At 40.4% G+C, this 17,012-nt stretch overlaps 1 protein-coding gene across 1 annotated transcript; it reads right to left on the bottom strand.

The window, feature by feature from the left end:
* Positions 1–14,881: 14,881 nt before the first annotated feature.
* On the bottom strand, positions 14,882–15,820 carry LOC103230954 (olfactory receptor 2L8). Its single transcript, XM_007990099.3, is given in 1 exon segment — positions 14,882–15,820. A coding segment is annotated over 1 exon segment (939 nt).
* Between the last annotated feature and the right edge of the window lie 1,192 nt (positions 15,821–17,012).

The raw sequence follows: 17,012 nt of genomic DNA, 5'->3' as shown, positions 1-17,012 counted from the left end.
TCAGATTAAATTTTTAAAGTAATTTTAATTTTAAAATCAAATTTATTCTTATGCACTATGTTAATACATACAATTGAATAAAAAATTATGCCTCATTAAGTAGCACACATATCCACACTGGCAATGGCTTTCTTCTAGCACCTTATCAACTTTTCACTCTATGTCTTTCTTCTTCTTTCTTTTCAGTTTTTTTCTATCCCTTTTTTTTTTTAGAGACAAGGTCTTACTCGTGTTCCCCAGGCTGGAGTGCAATGGCTCAATCACTGTTGTTGGAAATAAGAGCTTGGAGTTGCAAAGAAAACGAGCACTCAAATAAAGCATTTCTCAGCGAGGCAAAGTTGCTTCTGCAGAGGGTGCTGCTTGCTCTTCTGGTTGCTGTGGAGCACACAGAACAAAAGAAGGAAGGGTTTTTTTAATCCCTAACGCAGTCAGTCCGTTACTGTGTCTGATCCGCATTGGCTGGAGTCGGACAGCACAATCTAAGGTGCTCCCGAGTGGCTACTTCACATGGAGCAGGGGTCGGGGCTACAGCAGTGGCGGGAAGAGAAGTTTGGGAACTAAGGGTGCCAAATAAGGAGCAGATGTGCGTTGTTACAGATTGGGAATGGATGAGGGTTACAGATTGGGAACGGATGTGGGTTACAGATTGGGAACGGCTAGAAGCTTGCTTACCGTAACTAGGGGCAAGGAGGCAAGGAAGTTAGGCATTGAAAATAGAGGGCAAAGAAAGAGGGAGTTGAACAAGTGGAACCTTTGAAGGGGAACTCACTGTATCCAACAATTTCCCCCTCTTTATTTTTATAATTCTTCCTCTTCAAACTTTTTAGCATGTCTTGACTCTGCTGTTCTGCTTGGTTTTCTTAAACTAGGCGCTTATCTGAATAAGACGGGGGAGAATGAAAGGTTTTGGTGAGAGCTGTTTCCATAGTCTCTGCACTAATCCATGAATACAAGGTATAATGTAGCATCCTACAAGAATAAGTACACCTGTAACAATTGCAAGAGGTAAGGCCTTAAGGCCTTTCTATTTGTTCCATCAGAGGCTGTGTTATTAGGGATGGAATAAGGACAGACTGGTTGGTAAGCTCCTGAAAGGGCTGAAGCTCACTGCATCCCATTAGGTCTCCAAGGAAGGCTAAATGTTCCCCCTGCCGTGAGAAATATGAGGTAAAATTGGCATCAGGAGAGGGGCTGACATGCAGGGTGCTGGACTTCAGGGAATAGCAGAGAGAGAGAGAGAGGGAGCTCAGCAGAATTCATTACCCAGGCTGTGGGGTCTTGGAAGAGCTACCATACAGCTCGTGCCCGGTGGGCTGGAAGACAATCCGAGTGGTCATTGGGTATGGAAGGGGTAAAGGAGATATAAGAGGGTTCAATTTTTCTTAGCTTTAGTTTGGTAGGACTCTCCCCCAGAACAATGGTCCGTGGCTCTGGAGGTGGTGATGCCTTCTTGACTCGGATATGATAAGCCCATCCTCTTTATGCTGCAGTCTCGGTGGTTAAAAGCACTAGGTAGGGTCCTTCCCAAGCCGGTTTGAGTTTTCCTTCTTTGCAACTTTTGATGAGGACGTTATCCCCAGGCTGATGCTGGTATGCTGGAAACTCTAGGGGTAGTGCCTGTGCTAAAAGACCTTTAGTTCTGAGGGAAGAGAAAGTGGTAGACCAAGTGTGAATGTCAGCAGTGGGTTGTAAATAGGACAACCCATTTAGCATCTCCTAAGGAGCTAAACCATCTTTCTGAGGGGCAGTTTGGATTCTTAACAAGGCAATGGGAAGGCATTTAGTCCATGGAACCATGTGTCTAAGACTAATCTGGTCAAGTGGCTCTTCAAAGTTTGGTTCATTTTCTCCACTCTTCCTGATGAAGGTGGGTGCCAGGGAGTATGGTATTCCCAGTTATGTGTAGTGTTTGGGTTAATTTCTTAATGACATGCGCAGTGAAATGAGTCCCATTATCTGAATCAATATTTTCTATTAGTCCAAATTTTTCCACAGGTGTGAGCTACCCCGAAGGCGTACTTGGAGTCAGTATAAATAGCCCCTTACTAGTTTTGCAAGTGTTTCAAAGCCTGATTTAATGCAAACGATTCACAAATTTGGGCAGACCAATTATTAGGCAATCTTCCTGACTTGATTTCTGCAAGAGCTTCCCCTTCAACTACTGAATAGCCTTTGTGTCTTTTCCCTTCAATTACCTGGGAAGAGCCATCTAAAATAAGTGCTGCCCTGTTTTGAAAGGGGTTTCTATTAAATCAGACCTTCCTTTTGTGTGATAATCAATTAAATCTAAACACTGATGCTCAGGTCCTTTTAGATTTGGATTCCCTGTTAGGAAACCTGCTGGGTTAAGTGAATTATCAGCGGTTAGGGTTAAATCATCTCTTTCTCATAGGATAGCTTCATGCTTTAAATCCTTGAGCCACTGACACTTTTAAATCAGTGAGCCATCTTCCTGCTTTCTGGTTTAAAATAGTTCTGACTTGATGGGGTGTGCTTACACCAAATTTCCCCAAAGGTCAGCTGTCTGCTTTCTTCATTTAACAAGGTGGTGGCTGCAATAGATGGAACACATTCAGGCCATCCACAGGCTACAGGGTCTAAAACCTATGATAGGAAGGCTACAGGTTGCTGGTGGCCCCCATGTTCTTGGGCAAGTACCCCTAAAGCTACCCCTTGTTTACATTATCTTGTCCCCCAGTCTGGAGTGCAATGGCATGATCTCAGCTCACTGCAACCTCCACCTCCCAGGTTCAAGCGATTCTCCTGCCTCAGCCTCCCTAGTAACTGGGATTACAGGTGCGCCCCACCGTGCCCAGCTAATTTTTTGTATTTTTTAAGTAGAGATGGGGTTTCACCATGTTTGCCAGGCTGGTCTCAAATTCCTGACCTCAGTTAATCCACCCGTCTTGGCCTCCCAAAGTGTTGGGATTACAGGTGTGAGCTACCATGCCCGGCCGACTTTGACTCTTATTCTTAAAAATAAAATACATATATTATTTAGATATTAAAGAAAATTAATCTATAAAAAGAATAATATGAGCAAATAATTGCACTAAATATTTTTATTATACTTAGGAGTTTTTCCTGAGTTTTTTAAAAACATGCAACTATCTAGGAACAATCAAACTCAGCAATTCAGAGGAAGCCAATTAAAACTACCAGTGAAGATACAGTATAACTATATTTCTAACAAATCAGTTTATTAGGGGGCTGAAAAGATATTTTAGTTGATAATGTGTAAAAGAAGACAATTCTGCTATAATATGATACTGAGAGTTTCAGTACACTTTATGCTGGTAAAACTGCACGTTGAAAAGGTAAAATTTCTAGGGCAAATAGGGCTAAACCATTCAAAACTTACAAGATGTTTAATCAGGAAATTAACTCTAACTTGCGAGAAAATTAGCAGCCCTGCTGAATTACTTGTTGCACTTTAAATCAGTGTCACATAGCCAGTGACTGCTCCGTGACATTAAGCCCTTCTTCTCCTGGAGTTAATGCTTCTTCCTGCAAATTATAGATACTTGTATTCATTTACTTTTAATAAAGTCTGTTGAATCAGTATTTAGCATCTGATCCCTGGTAGGGGATCTTCATTAATTAAGTTTTAGCACCAGGGAAATATCTTTGCAACTACCTAATTGGCCCTTCTAGCTTCACCAGACAGCTCACAATTATAGAATGCATAGAGGATACTGAAAGTAAATAACACACTACTTGTGGTAAAGACAAAATTTCTGTGAAATTTTAAGTTTCCTTAGAGAGGGAAAACCCTATCAAAAGTAAGGGCAGTGAATAGAGGGATGGAGGAAGACAAATGTATTTTAAAATATTTATCAGATAAAATTAAAAGGATCATACGATTGAATTTGTGGCAGTGAGACAAAATAGCTGAGATTAAGTCCCAAATGTCAAATTGACCTCAATCTAACATGTGTGATCCATGTATTCATCTTTGTATTCTCCTCAAACGCTATAAGTACCAAATAAGTATTCAGTGATTTATAAGATATTTCATCTGTAAAATAATTGTCTATTTTTTCTCCAGATTTTAAAGGCAAGTAAAAAAAATAGTTAGTAGTGGGGTTGAGGTAAATCTTACGAAAGAAAGCCAATTATTACTTCTATAGAAACCGAGGGATCACCTCCACCTCGCCCACTTTATATCCCCTGTGAGCCTTTCGCCAAGGTCTAGGAAACAAATCGATATGAGACAGATTAACGAGGGAAAAGCATATAAGTTTTATTCATTTTACATGTACATGGGAATCTTCACAAGAGTGTGAAGTCCAAATAAATGGTCAGAGCAAGATTTTTTTTATAATTTTAGCAAAAGAATGATAAATTGCAGAAAAAAGTACAGAAAAAAAGAGAAACTAGCTTGAAGCCATGCATTCCAAGGGAGTCACTGGGAAGTATATGGGAGTGTAAAGATAGTAAAAAATGAGGGTTAATTCTGGTAGTTTATTTATTCAGGCCCACTGCATTCCTCCGGCTGTCAGGCTCTGGCGAAGGGCAATTTTCTATTCTGATACAGAAAGGGTACTGGAAGAGTGTCAGAACGTACCAGAGGCTCCTGGAGGAATCTTCAGAACTTGCTGCATGCTGAAAAGACAGGTAAGATACCTTTTTCTCCAATGTTAACCAAAATTTCTCAAATGTTTTCAGCCCAAACTAATAAATATGCTGACTCTGCATATTTGTGGATGGTGTGTCACTCACTCCTTCACTCTACTCAATTATTTCACTATTGAACCACAGCTCGTTGTGATGTGAAAGATACTCACCCTTCACAGTAGAGAGAATACTCATGTCCCTTTCCATGAATCAAACTTTGCTAGTTTAATACATAAGAAATTTCTAAATGCACACAGTGTGGTATGAAATGCTAATAGATACCGCATGCTGTAAAATTTGCATCTTCTAGCCTGAGGACATGAAACAACTAACCCGGTGAAACCCCGTCTCTACTAAAAAATACAAAAATCTAGCCGGGCGAGGTGGCGGGCGCCTGTAGTCCCAGCTACTCGGGAGGCTGAGGCAGGAGAATGGCGTGAACCCGGGAGGCGGAGCTTGCAGTGAGCTGAGATCCGGCCACTGCACTCCAGCCTGGGCGACAGAGCGAAACTCCGCCTCAAAAAAAAAAAAAAAAAAAAAAAAAAAAGAATGACTGTGAAGTGAAAAATAACCACAGCGTAACATTTGGAGGGAAAGAAAAATGGCTAAAACCAGGCACAATGAACAGTGAGCCAAGGACTCTGTGAGGTAATGAATTCGTTAATTTCCCCAAGAGGGATTATTATCCAACTTTCAAAATTATCAGGACTACATTCTCATAAACAATGTAGCAGGTGACAGTATATTTGGAAAATTTGACTTTTCTCCATTGTTCTTCTTAATGACCATAAGGGGGAAGGAGTGGCCTCTGAGTGCAGATACTCAGATGTCAGCAGGGAGGGGCTTATTGCTTCCCTGAACCAGAGCCTATGGGGGTAAAAGAATTTTGAAGTCATTTCTGATAGCCTTGAAATGCTCAGCATTCATTGGTGACCTCTTTATCCATTCACAGAGACATTGGCATGAAAAATAGGATTACCGTTGCCTATACAGGAATGTCAGCAGGTGGGACTTCAATGATGCCATTTACCAACAAGGTAAAGCCATCGATATTGTTTTTCAGTAAACTAACTTCAGAGAGATGGAATGATTTCCCCAAGGCCATGGTACATCACAGAAAATCATAGAGCTAGGTCTCCTGCTTCCCTCCATGAATCACCACCTGGAATGGGTAAAGAGTCTGAACTGGGCACCACTGCTCAATTCAGTCCTCCCTCAGGCTCTTTCCAGTAATAACAACCAACAAAAACAGCCGGCATTGTATCTTGGTCTATTCAAGCTTCTATGACAAAAATATCTTAAACTGGGTAACCTATAAACAAGAGAAATGTATTTCTCAGAGTTGCGGAAGCTGGGAAGTTTAAGACACAGTGACTGAATATGCAGTGTCTGGAGAAATCTTGCTTTCTGGTTCATAGATGGTGCCTTCTATGACACCATACATGGTACCATCTGCTGTGACCCCACATGGTAGAAGGGACAAATAAGCTCCCTTGATCCTCCTTTAGAAAGGCATTAATCTTATTCAAGAGGGTGCCATCCTCATGACCTAATCATTTCCCAAAAGGCCCCAACTCTTAATACTATGACATTAAGGGTTAAGATTTAAGCATATGGATTTTGGGAGAATACAAACACCCAGACCGTCTCACATTCCCACCACTATCCTAGACTGCATGATGTCATTCACTTCCTGTCCACTCTTTCCATCCTTCTCGGGACTGGCCTCATGGGCATATGCACAGGATTCCACACTCAAAGGGCTCCATGCATAGTTTCATGCTCTGCTGTTATCATTGGAATATTTAATAATTTCATCTCTGAGTATGCATGTGACAGAAGAGCTGGACAGATTGGTCACATTTGCAAGCAGTTTTGGTCCAGTAGTAGTGTGTACACAAGGGGGCACACACACACACACACACACACATCCCTTGTAATACTTCCCAGCAGCACAGGATTCCAAGGAGTGGCTGGGTTATGGCTGGGCTCAGATTGGTGGTGACGACCGAAGCAGTGGCACAGGTGGCTGTAGGGTACAAGTGTCTCTAACGGGGAAGGGAGAAGGTGATCTCCCCGGAAGGAGTGAGTGACTCATGATGGGAGGCCTATTTTCCCTCTGTTCCAGAGCCCCTCCCCATTGTATTCATGGAATATGACCTATCTGAGTGAATATCAGGACAGGAAATGCCAGGAAGCTAAGGCAGTAAACTTTGTTAGTAAATCATTACAAAAAAAAGATACACACTGCTCATTGCAACAAAGCACAACAAAGACTTAGTCTGATTTGTAAAACAAGTTCAAAATTTATGTTTTAACTGCTACAATATGGCAAAACAAATATCCACAGCTTAGAAATAGAAATGAAATTTAAAGAGCATTGAACTATGTAATACTTTACTGTTAACTGTAATCATGGAAGAGAACACTAGAATGTGTTTGTACAAATCACTGGTGAAAGAAAATGAAGAGGAATACAAATGAATGGAAAGAAATCTAATGCTCATGGATTGGAAGAACTAATATTATTTAAATGACCAAACTACAGATTCAATGCAATGTCTATCAAAATACTAATGACATTCTGCACATAAATAGTAAAAACCATTATTAAAGATTTCTTTTTTTTTTTAAATTTATTTATTATTATTAAACTTCAAGTTGTAGGGTACATGTGCATAACGTGCAGATTTGTTACATATGTATACTTGTGCCATGTTGGTGTGCTGCACCCATCAACTCGTCATGTACATCAGGTATAACTCCCAGTGCAATCCCTCCCCCCTCCCCCCTCCCCATGATAGGCCCCGGTGTGTGATGTTCCCCTTCCCGAGTCCAAGTGATCTCATTGTTCAGTCCCACCTATTAGTGAGAACATGCGGTGTTTGGTTTTCTGTTCTTGTGATAGTTTGCTAAGAATGAGGGTTTCCAGCTGCATCCATGTCCCTACAAAGGACACAAACTCATCCTATTTTATGGCTGCATAGTATTCCATGGTGTATATGTGCCACATTTTCTTAATCCAATCTGTCACTGATGGACATTTGGGTTGATTCCAAGTCTTTGCTATTGTGAATAGTGCTGTGATAAACATACGTGTGCATGTGTTCTTTATAGCAGCATAATTTATAATCCTTTGGGTATATACCCAGTAATGGGATGGCTGGGTCATATGGTGCATCTAGTTCTAGATCCTTGAGGAATCGCCATACTGTTTTCCATAATGGTTGAACTAGTTTACAATCCCACCAACAGTGTAAAAGTGTTCCTATTTCTCCACATCCTCTCCAGCACCTGTTGTTTCCTGACTTTTGAATGATCGCCATTCTAACTGGTGTGAGATGGTATCTCATTGTGGTTTTGATTTGCATTTCTCTGATGGCCAGTGATGATCAGCATTTTTTCATGTGTCTGTTGGCTGTATGAATGTCTTCTTTTGAGAAATGTCTGTTCATATCCTTTGCCCACTTTTTGATGGGGTTGTTTTTTTCTTGTAAATTTGTTTGAGTTCTTTGTAGGTTCTGGATATTAGCCCTTTGTCAGATGAGTATATTGCAAAAATTTTCTCCCATTCTGTAGGTTGCCTGTTCACTCTGATGGTAGTTTCTTTTGCTGTGCAGAAGCTCTTTAGTTTAATGAGATCCCATTTGTCAATTTTGGCTTTTGCTGCTGTTGCTTTTGGTGTTTTAGACATGAAGTCTTTGCCCATGCCTATGTCCTGAATGGTACTACCTAGGTTTTCCTCTAGGATTTTTATGGTATTAGGTCTAACATTTAAGTCTCTAATCCATCTTGAATTAATTTTCGTATAAGGAGTAAGGAAAGGATCCAGTTTCAGCTTTCTACTTATGGCTAGCCAATTATCCCAGCACCATTTATTAAATAGGGAATCCTTTCCCCATTTCTTGTTTCTCTCAGGTTTGTCAAAGATCAGATGGCTGTAGATGTGTGGTATTATTTCTGAGGACTCTGTTCTGTTCCATTGGTCTATATCTCTGTTTTGGTACCAGTACCATGCTGTTTTGGTTACTGTAGCCTTGTAGTATAGTTTGAAGTCAGGTAGCGTGATGCCTCCAGCTTTGTTCTTTTGACTTAGGATTCTCTTGGAGTTGCGGGCTCTTTTTTGGTTCCATATGAACTTTAAAGCAGTTTTTTCCAATTCTGTGAAGAAGCTCATTGGTAGCTTGATGGGAATGGCATTGAATCTATAAATTACCTTGGGCAGTATGGCCATTTTCACGATATTGATTCTTCCTATCCATGAGCATGGTATGTTCTTCCATTTGTTTGTGTCCTCTTTTATTTCACTGAGCAGCGGTTTGTAGTTCTCCTTGAAGAGGTCCTTTACATCCCTTGTAAGTTGGATTCCTAGGTATTTTATTCTCTTTGAAGCAATTGTGAATGGAAGTTCATTCCTGATTTGGCTCTCTGTTTGTCTGTTACTGGTGTATAAGAATGCTTGTAATTTTTGCACATTAATTTTGTATCCTGAGACTTTGCTGAAGTTGCTTATCAGCTTAAGGAGATTTTGGGCTGAGACAATGGGGTTTTCTAAATAAACAATCATGTCATCTGCAAACAGGGACAATTTGACTTCTTCTTTTCCTAACTGAATCCCCTTGATTTCCTTCTCTTGCCTGATTGCCCTAGCCAGAAATTCCAACACTATATTGAATAGGAGTGGTGAGAGAGGGCATCCCTGTCTTGTGCCAGTTTTCAAAGGGAATTTTTCCAGTTTTTGCCCATTCAGTATGATATTGGCTGTGGGTTTGTCATAAATAGCTCTTATGATTTTGAGGTACGTTCCATCAATACCGAATTTATTGAGCGTTTTTAGCATGAAGGGCTGTTGAATTTTGTCAAAAGCCTTTTCTGCATCTATTGAGATAATGATGTGGTTCTTGTCTTTGGTTCTGTTTATATGCTGGATTATGTTTATTGATTTGCGAATGTTGAACCAGCCTTGCATCCCAGGGATGAAGCCCACTTGATCATGGTGGATAAGCTTTTTGATGTGTTGCTGAATCCGGTTTGCCAGTATTTTATTGAGGATTTTTGCATCGATGTTCATCAGGGATATTGGTCTAAAATTCTCTTTTTTTGTTGTGTCTCTGCCAGGCTTTGGTATCAGGATGATGTTGGCCTCATAAAATGAGTTAGGGAGGATTCCCTCTTTTTCTATTGATTGGAATAGTTTCAGAAGGAATGGTACCAACTCCTCCTTGTACATCTGGTAGAATTCAGCTGTGAATCCATCTGGTCCTGGACTTTTTTTGGTTGGTAGGCTATTAATTATTGCCTCAATTTCAGAGCCTGCTATTGGTCTATTCAGGGATTCAACTTCTTCCTGGTTTAGTCTTGGGAGAGTGTAAGTGTCCAGGAAATTATCCATTTCTTCTAGATTTTCCAGTTTATTTGCGTAGAGGTGTTTATAGTATTCTCTGATGGTAGTTTGTATTTCTGTGGGGTCGGTGGTGATATCCCCTTTATCATTTTTAATTGCGTCGATTTGATTCTTCTCTCTTTTCTTCTTTATTAGTCTTGCTAGTGGTCTGTCAATTTTGTTGATCTTTTCAAAAAACCAACTCCTGGATTCATTGATTTTTTGGAGGGTTTTTTGTGTCTCTATCTCCTTCAGTTCTGCTCTGATCTTAGTTATTTCTTGCCTTCTGCTAGCTTTCGAATGTGTTTGCTCTTGCTTCTCTAGTTCTTTTAATTGCGATGTTAGAGTGTCAATTTTAGATCTTTCCTGCTTTCTCTTGTGGGCATTTAGTGCTATAAATTTCCCTCTACACACTGCTTTAAATGTGTCCCAGAGATTCTGGTATGTTGTATCTTTGTTCTCATTGGTTTCAAAGAACATCTTTATTTCTGCCTTCATTTCGTTATGTACCCAGTAGTCATTCAGGAGCAGGTTGTTCAGTTTCCATGTAGTTGAGCGGTTTTGATTGAGTTTCTTAGTCCTGAGTTCTAGTTTGATTGCACTGTGGTCTGAGAGACAGTTTGTTATAATTTCTGTTCTTGTACATTTGCTGAGGAGTGCTTTACTTCCAATTACGTGGTCAATTTTGGAGTAAGTACGATGTGGTACTGAGAAGAATGTATATTCTGTTGATTTGGGGTGGAGAGTTCTATAGATGTCTATTAGGTCTGCTTGCTGCAGAGATGAGTTCAATTCCTGGATATCCTTGTTAACTTTCTGTCTCGTTGATCTATCTAATGTTGACAGTGGAGTGTTGAAGTCTCCCATTATTATTATATGGGAGTCTAAGTCTCTTTGTAAGTCTCTAAGGACTTGCTTTATGAATCTGGGTGCTCCTGTATTGGGTGCATATATATTTAGGATAGTTAGCTCTTCCTGTTGAATTGATCCCTTTACCATTATGTAATGGCCTTCTTTGTCTCTTTTGATCTTTGATGGTTTAAAGTCTGTTTTATCAGAGACTAGTATTGCAACCCCCGCTTTTTTTTGTTCTCCATTTGCTTGGTAAATCTTCCTCCATCCCTTTATTTTGAGCCTATGTATGTCTCTACGTGTGAGGTGGGTCTCCTGAATACAGCAGACTGATGGGTCTTGACTCTTTATCCAGCTTGCCAGTCTGTGTCTTTTAATTGGAGCATTTAGTCCATTTACATTTAAGGTTAAGATTGTTATATGTGAACTTGATCCTGCCATTATGATATTAACTGGTTATTTTGCTTGTTAGTTGATGCAGTTTCTTCCTAGCCTTGATAGTCTTTACATTTTGGCATGTTTTTGCAATGGCTGGTACCGGTTGTTCCTTTCCATGTTTAGTGCTTCCTTCAGGGTCTCTTGTAAGGCAGGCCTAGTGGTGACAAAATCTCTAAGCATTTGCTTATCTGTAAAGGATTTTATTTCTCCTTCACTTATGAAACTTAGTTTGGCTGGATATAAAATTCTGGGTTTAAAATTCTTTTCTTTAAGAATGTTGAATATTGGCCCCCACTCTCTTCTGGCTTGAAGAGTTTCTGCCGAGAGATCTGCTGTTAGTCTGATGGGCTTCCCTTTGTGGGTAACCCGACCTTTCTCTCTGGCTGCCCTTAAGATATTTTCCTTCATTTCAACTTTGGTGAATCTGGCAATTATGTGTCTTGGAGTTGCTCTTCTCGAGGAGTATCTTTGTGGCGTTCTCTGTATTTCCTGGATTTGAATGTTGGCCTGCCCTACTAGGTTGAGGAAGTTCTCCTGGATGATATCCTGAAGAGTGTTTTCCAACTTGGTTCCATTTTCCCCCTCACTTTCAGGCATCCCAATCAGACGTAGATTTGGTCTTTTTACATAATCCCATACTTCTTGCAGGCTTTGTTCATTTCTTTTTCTTCCTTTTTCTTTTGGTTTCTCTTCTCGCTTCATTTCATTCATTTGATCCTCAATCGCTGACATTCTTTCTTCCAGTTGATCGAGTCGGTTACTGAAGCTTGTGCATTTGTCACGTATTTCTCGTGCCATGGTTTTCGTCTCTTTCATTTTGTTTGTGAGCTTCTCTGCACTAATTACTCTAGCCATCAATTCTTCCACTTTTTTTTCAAGATTTTTAGTTTCTTTGCGCTGGGTACGTAATTCCTCCTTTAGCTCTGAGAAATTTGATGGACTGAAGCCTTCTTCTCTCATCTCGTCGAAGTCATTCTCCGTCCAGCTTTGATCCGTTGCTGGCGATGAGCTGCGCTCCTTTGCCGGGGGAGATGCGCTCTTATTTCTTGAATTTCCAGCTTTTCTGCCCTGCTTTTTCCCCATCTTTGTGGTTTTATCTGCCTCTGGTCTTTGATGATGGTGATGTACTGATGGGGTTTTGGTGTAGGTGTCCTTCCTGTTTGATAGTTTTCCTTCTAACAGTCAGGACCCTCAGCTGTAGGTCTGTTGGAGATTGCTTGAGGTCCACTCCAGACCCTGTTTGCCTGGGTATCAGCAGCAGAGGCTGCAGAAGATAGAATATTTCTGAACAGCGAGTGTACCTGTCTGATTCTTGCTTTGGAAGCTTCCTCTCAGGGGTGTACTCCACCCTGTGAGGTGTGGGGTGTCAGACTGTCCCTAGTGGGGGATGTCTACTAGTTAGGCTACTCCGGGGTCAGGGACCCACTTGAGCAGGGAGTCTGTCCCTTCTCAGATCTCAACCTCCGTGTTGGGAGATCCACTGCTCTCTTCAAAGCTGTCAGACAGAGTCGTTTGCGTCTGCAGAGCTTTCTGCTGCGTTTGTTATTGTTTACTGTGCCCTGTCCCCAGAGGCGGAGTCTACAGAGACAGGCAGGTTTCCTTGAGCTGCTGTGAGCTCCACCCAGTTCGAGCTTCCCAGCAGCTTTGTTTAGCTACTTAAGCCTCAGCAATGGCGGGTGCCCCTCCCCCAGCCTCGCTGCTGCCTTGCTGGTAGATCACAGACTGCTGTGCTAGCATTGAGGGAGGCCCCGTGGGTGTGGGACCCTCCCAGCCAGGTGTGGGATATGATCTCCTGGTGTGCCTGTTTGCTTAAAGCGCAGTATTGGGGTGGGAGTTGCCCGATTTTCCAGGTGTTGTGTGTCTCAGTTCCCCTGGCTAGGAAAAGGGATTCCCTTCCCCCTTTCGCTTTCCAGGTGAGGCAATGCCTCGCCCTGCTTCAGCTCTCGCTGGTTGGGCTGCAGCAGCTGACCAGCACCGATCCTCTGGCACTCCCCAGTGAGATGAACCCAGTACCTCAGTTGAAAATGCAGAAATCACCGGTCTTCTGTGTTGCTCGCGCTGGGAGTTGGAGACTCTATTAAAGATTTCTATCGAACTATTGTATGGAACCCAAATAGTCAAAGCATTCTAGAATGAAAAGAAAAAAACTGGAACCATAATAGTACCAAACTTCAACTATACTACAAACAAGTAATAACCAAAACAGAATGGCAATGGCATAAAAACAGACACATAAAACAGTGAAACAGAACAGAGAACGCAGAAATAAATCCATGTATCTACAGCTAACTGTTTTTTTTATTTTAATTACTGTGGATACTTAATAGTAATACATAATTTTGGAGTATATGTGATGTTTTGATAAAGACATACAATGCATAATGATCAAATTGGGGTAATTATGGTAACCACCTCAAATATGTCTTGTTTCTTTGTGTTGGGAACATTCTAATTGCACACTTTCAGTTATTATTTAATACGTACAATAAATTCTACAATAAATTATTGTTTACTATAGTTACTCTATTGTGCTACCAAATACTGATTCTTATTCATTCTATCTAATTATATTTTTGCAACTATAACCATCCCCACTTTATCACCCCTCACCTGTACCGTTCCTACCCTCTGGTGACCATCAGTCTTTTATCTATTTCCACTAGTTCAATTTTTTACAATTTTAGATCCCTCATAGGAGTGAGAACACACAAAACCTTTCTGTGTAACTGATTTTTGACAGCAGTACCAAGAACATTCATTGGGAAAAAGACAGTGTCTTCAATATACGGTGCTGGGAAAACTGGATATTTTTAGACAGAAAAATGAAACTAAACTCCCCGTCCTTACACTATACCAAAATCAACCCAAAACAGGTTAAAGGCCTAAAGGTAACCATTTTTATTACTGCTGGCACATTCCAGTCCTTGTTGTTGATCAAAATATACCTAATGTTAAATCATTTCCCGGGATTCATTCCCCTATAAAGAACATAATCTTGTCATAGGCCATCCAGAGTGGTATCAGGACTTAAGAATCCCTGATGAGCTCTCTGCTAAATTGTGTAAAAACAACTCTAAATTGAAAGAATGGGTAACTGGTATGTTAAGTGTCTAAGATAAGAAAGATAAGACATCTTACAGCTTTCAATTAGATACACCAAGTCAAGAGACTTATTTTTTGTTTTGTTTTAGACATAAACAAAAAAGTAAATTTAAAATTACTGGAAAACAAATTGACCATAATGAAATTGTTATGCTGAGTGCCAAATTTAGACAAATTTCATTTCCATTTCTGCATGACCAAAACCAAAAATTCTCATTGACAACATATTAGCAAAAGTAGGTGCTTTCAAAATTTATGGAAACAATGCCATGAAGAAAAAAGGTTGTTTAGAATTATGTGTGTGTGTGTGTGTGTGTGTGTGTGTGTGTGTGTGTGTATAACAATTTTGTCCAGAAATCAGTGATTTTTTTTTCTCTTACCTTGATTACTTTTAGCTCCTGAACTCTAGGATTGAAATAATGTTTTAATTACTATACACTGCTGGATGGATGTGTATCTGAGTCCTGGAGCCTTAAATAGAAAATGTTTCTACATTTTCACAGAGCAGAGTCTCTGACTCACTCGTGTCAGGGCCCCCATCACCTCCTTGTTTCTCAGGCTGTAGATGATGGGGTTGAGCATTGGGGTGAGGATGGTGTAGAAAACAGCCAGAACCTTGTCCTCTGTTGGAGATCACAGGGATCTTGGACGCAGATAGGTGTAGAGAAAAGGTGCATAGTAGAAAGTTACTACAGTGAGGTGGGTGCTGCAGGTCAGGTAGGCCTTCTTCCTCCCTTCTGCAGATTTCATGCGGTAGACAGCAAGGAGAACCCGGCCATAGGAACATGAAATACCAATGAAGGGAAACACCAGAAAGATGGTGGTGCTCAGAAACACTGTGCCCTCATAGACCCAGGTGTCCATGCAGGCCAGAGTCACCATGGCTGGGACATCACAGAAGAAATGATTGATGGCCCTGGATCGGCAATAAGGAATATGGAGAATATATACAGTGTGAGCACAAGCATTGATAGAGCCTATGATCCAAGATCCTGTTATCATCAGCGCACACACTCTTTTGCTCATGCGGATGAGATAGTGAAGAGGAAAGCAAATAGCAATGTAACGATCATAGGCCATAGATGCCAAAAGTAGTGCTTCTGCACCTCCTAATGCCAAGAAGAAGAAACTCTGAATCCCACACCCAGTGAAGGAGATGGACTTGTTTCCATGCAGAAAATCAGAAGCCATCTTAGGAACAATGGTGGAGATGTAACTTAGGTCAATGAGGGAGAGCTGACTAAGTAGGAAATACATGGGTGTGTGGAGGTGGGTGTCCAAGGAGATGAGAAGAATCATGGATAGGTTTCCAAATAGAGCCATTAGGAAAATGAGAACAATGACGATGAAGAGCAAAAGGCCAATTCTTGATGGCGGGAACAACCCCAATAAGATGAAATCAGTTGATGTTTGATTGTAATTTTCCATGGGGTTTTCATATGCTCTTTCCTGAAGGGAGACACAAGGGTAAGTTAAGCACAGAAATCCATCTTTATCTGCAGGGGATGCATTTGAAGCCCCCCAGTAAATTCTTGAGACTGGGGTTGACACTGAGCCCTATATATATTATTTTGTGTCCATACATACTTCTGATAAAGTTTAATTTTTAAATAAGACAAGTAAGAGATAAACAAGAGTAACTTATAATAAAATAGAACGAGTATACAGTATAGTATAATACAAATTATCTGAATACGGTCTCTTTCTCTCTCAAAATGTTTTATTGTACTCAGCCTTCTTTGATCTGATTTTATACCTGTTTTGAAAAAGAAATCTTGTTTTTTTACCTAGAGTTTCACATTTGATGAGACCAACATTTGTTACCAGATTTTTTTTCTGAGAAATATATAAACTTATAAGAAAGATATCTCAATTACAACTTCAATAGAATAATGTTTTACGGCCTGACACTAACTCAGATATAATCAGTCAGATGTTATATTGAATACATATGCATAGAAAGTCAATATAAATGCATACATTTAGATTTATATTTGAAAAAAATAGTATTATCTTTATAGGAAGATCTCTTATCTTTCCATATTTATACTTTTATTTTTTTGAGTGACAGGGTCTCTCTCTGTTACCCAGGCAGGAGTGAAGTGGCAATACCATTGCTCACTGCATCCTTGACATTCTGGCTCAAGCGATCCACCTGCCTCAGCCTCCTGAGTAGCTGAGACTACAACCATGTGCCACCATACCTAGTTTTTTTTTTTTTTTTTTTTTTTTTGTAGACATGAAGTCTTGCTATGTTGCCCAGGCTGGTTTTGAACTCTTGGCCTCACCAATACTCCTGTCTCGGCCTTGCAAATGCTGGGAGTGCAATCATGAGCTGCCCCACCCAACCCATGTTTATTCTGCCAGATTTACTTCTAAAACTGCAGCAGCCTCTCTATCATTTTGAGAAACTTGAATGATGTTTGTACAATAATGCCAGTTATCAATTATTTCATCAGTTATCATTATTTGGTTCATTTATTTAGAAATCCAGAATAAATCCTTATTGCTATGTCCTTTTAACCAAAGCCATGTTAATTCACACTCTTGATTTTCAACATTCATCATTATCCATTTTCTTTTGCCTCCTTGCCTAATTTCAAAATTCTCTAGTGAAAGC

This window comes from Chlorocebus sabaeus, chromosome 25 (assembly GCF_047675955.1).
Source record: "Chlorocebus sabaeus isolate Y175 chromosome 25, mChlSab1.0.hap1, whole genome shotgun sequence".
In the NCBI taxonomy this organism is placed as follows: domain Eukaryota; kingdom Metazoa; phylum Chordata; class Mammalia; order Primates; family Cercopithecidae; genus Chlorocebus; species Chlorocebus sabaeus.
Note: the sequence above shows the minus strand (reverse complement) of the source record. Positions and strands in the feature narration are given on the sequence as shown.